The sequence below is a fragment of the Empidonax traillii genome, unplaced genomic scaffold, assembly GCF_003031625.1.
Source record: "Empidonax traillii isolate 1590-97213 ecotype Southwest subspecies unplaced genomic scaffold, ASM303162v1 scaffold2951:size22802, whole genome shotgun sequence".
NCBI lineage: Eukaryota > Metazoa > Chordata > Aves > Passeriformes > Tyrannidae > Empidonax > Empidonax traillii.
In genome coordinates, this window is record NW_020958144.1 from 20408 (window position 1) to 22802 (window position 2395).

General features: G+C 65.2%; 1 protein-coding gene across 1 annotated transcript in view; it reads right to left on the minus strand.

The window, feature by feature from the left end:
* LOC114072303 (rootletin-like) overlaps positions 1-1905 on the minus strand; it is a 9247-nt gene extending 7342 nt beyond the window's left edge. Inside the window, exons 1-5 of the mRNA XM_027910217.1 lie at positions 1893-1905; positions 1722-1813; positions 1325-1490; positions 221-327; positions 3-134 (exon numbers count right to left, since the gene is read on the minus strand). Of these exons, the coding sequence (XP_027766018.1) occupies positions 3-134; positions 221-327; positions 1325-1462 (377 nt within the window). The 5' untranslated portion in view covers positions 1463-1490; positions 1722-1813; positions 1893-1905. The remainder of the gene's footprint in view (positions 1-2; positions 135-220; positions 328-1324; positions 1491-1721; positions 1814-1892) is intronic.
* Positions 1906-2395: the final 490 nt, after the last annotated feature.

Sequence of the window (2395 nt, forward strand, 5' to 3'; positions counted from 1 at the left end):
GCCGCAGCTCCTGCCGCTCCCGCGCCGCTCCCGCCTGGCTCTCGGCCAGCCGCAGGTTGGCCCCCAGGTTCAGGCAGGCGGCGTGGGCGGCGCGGCTCGCCCGGGACACCTCGTGCCCCAGCTCCGACAGGTCCCTGCGGCAGGGGGAGATGCGGGGGATGGAGCTGGAGGCCCTCGGGAACCCCCAGGAATCCTCCTCCCGCAGGGATCCCCCGCTGACCTCTCGGTGCTGGATTTCATGTCCCCGAAGTGCCGCCGGAAAGCCACCACCTGCCTCCAGAGGGTCAGGAGCCGGCTGTGCTCCGTGCTGAAGTAGGTGTTGAAGGACTGCGGGTGGGTGGGTGGAGGGGGGGGTCGGTGCCCGCTGGGGGACCCACCACGCTCCCCAAATTCCCAAATATCCCCCCCCGGCCACGCTCATCACCCCGCAGTGCCTCGCCTTCCCCCGTCCCAATTCCCTTGGGCACGGAGGGGGATGGGGACACATCCCCCTGCCTGGCGTCCCCTTCCCATCGTGTCCCATGTCCCCTGTACCCCACATTCTTCTCTGTGCAGGCCCCACACCCCTGCCAGTGGTCCTGTATCATTTTCCATGATGCATCCCTGCATCCTCCTGCCTCACAGCCCCTTCCCATGACACGTCCCAACCCCAGGTTCTTCTCCAGGCAACATCCCACACGACCCTGCATCCCTCCTGGTGGCCCTGGACACTTTCCATGGTGTTCCCTCTGACTCATATTCCCTTCCCACCACAAGCCACATCCCCTGCACCCCCAAAATCTTCTCCATGCAACATCTCCATGGTCCTGTGCCCCTCCTGGTGGTCCTGCATCCCTTTCCATGTCACAGCCCTCCTGGTCCCCCATCCCTCCTGCTGGTCCTGCATCCCATTCCATGACACATCCCTGCATTGTATCCCCTTCCCATCACGTGCCACATACCCTGTACTCCCAAATTCTCCATGTAACATCCCACATGACCCTGCATCCCTCACGATGCTCCTGGACACTTTCCATGGTGTTCCCTCTGACTCATATTCCCTTCCCATCCCGTGCCACCTCCCCTGCACCCCCAAATTTTCCTTGCCACATCCCCCGTGGTCCCACATCCCTCCTGCTGGTTCTGTGACACATCCCTGCACTACATCCCCTTCCCATCACGTGCCACATCCCCCGCACTCCCAAACAGAACGTCCCGCAAGACGTACCAGATCCCCGTCCGTGATCCCACATCCCTTCCCGAGCCTCATCGCCACATCCCTCTGCCTCACACCCCTCCCTGATGGATCCCTAACCCTCCCCCCGCATCCCAGGGCCCCCCAGACCTCCTCCTCGCGCCTCCACTCGGCCTCCCTCTGCTCCAGCTCATCCCGTGTCCGCGCCCAGTCCGCCGTCAGCTTCCGGATGTCCTCGCTCAGCGCCGCGTTGGCCGCGTTGGCCTGTTCCAGCTGCTCCCTCAGCATGGAGTTCACCTGCACCAGGCTGCTGCTCCTGCCACGGGAGACACGGGCATGCATCCCACCGGGAATGCCCACACCTCCCCGGGGACCCCCGCTCTGCTGCTCCTGGGATGGGGATGGCGGGGATGGATGGACGGACGGAACTCCCACGTCTGCCCCGGGGATCCTGCTCACCCCTGGTGCTCCTGGGATGGGGGGGGTCACCGTGTCTGGAGCATCCCCCTCCCGGGAATCCCCCCATCCCTCCAGGGATCCCCCTCACCTCTGCTGCTCCTCTTCCAGCCGGATCAGGGCGTTCTCCAGCTCGTTGCTGCTCTCCTCCTCTGGCTGGGAGCCGCTGGCATCCAGCTGGATCTGGGGGAACATCCCGCTCGCCACCACCTCGATTTGGGGGAGTTTTGGGGCAGGAGACCCCCCCAGGCCCCTCCCTCACCGTCAGCCTCTCCTGCTCCAGCTCTGTCGCCTTCTCCAGCAGCTGCTGCTCCACTTCCCCGCATTTCTTCTTGTACTGCAGCACCTGCCAGGGGGAAGTGGGGTGGTAACACCCTGGGGGGCTCCCGGATTGTCCCTGCTCCCCCCCCGGCAAGGATTTACCTTGGCCTGGAGCTTCTGCACGAGCTGGGCCTGTCTCTGCTGCCCCTCCTGGTAGGCCTGGAGCTTCCGCTTGTAGGCGGCTTGTTCCTCCTCCAGCAGCCTCCGCAGCTCGATGTTGTGCTGCGCCAGGCTCCGGCTCTCGGCCGCTTCCCGCTCTCCCGCCTCCATCCGCAGGGATTGCTCCAGCTGGGAGAGGGGTGGGACACGGGGCTGGCACCCCCCGGAGCAATCCCGGGCGTCCCAGAAAAGCCAGGGGGGTCCCACAGCAAATCCTGGAGAGACACAGCCAAGCCCCCCCAAATCCCACCTTCCCCCCCCAAATCCCACTTCCCCCCCCAAATC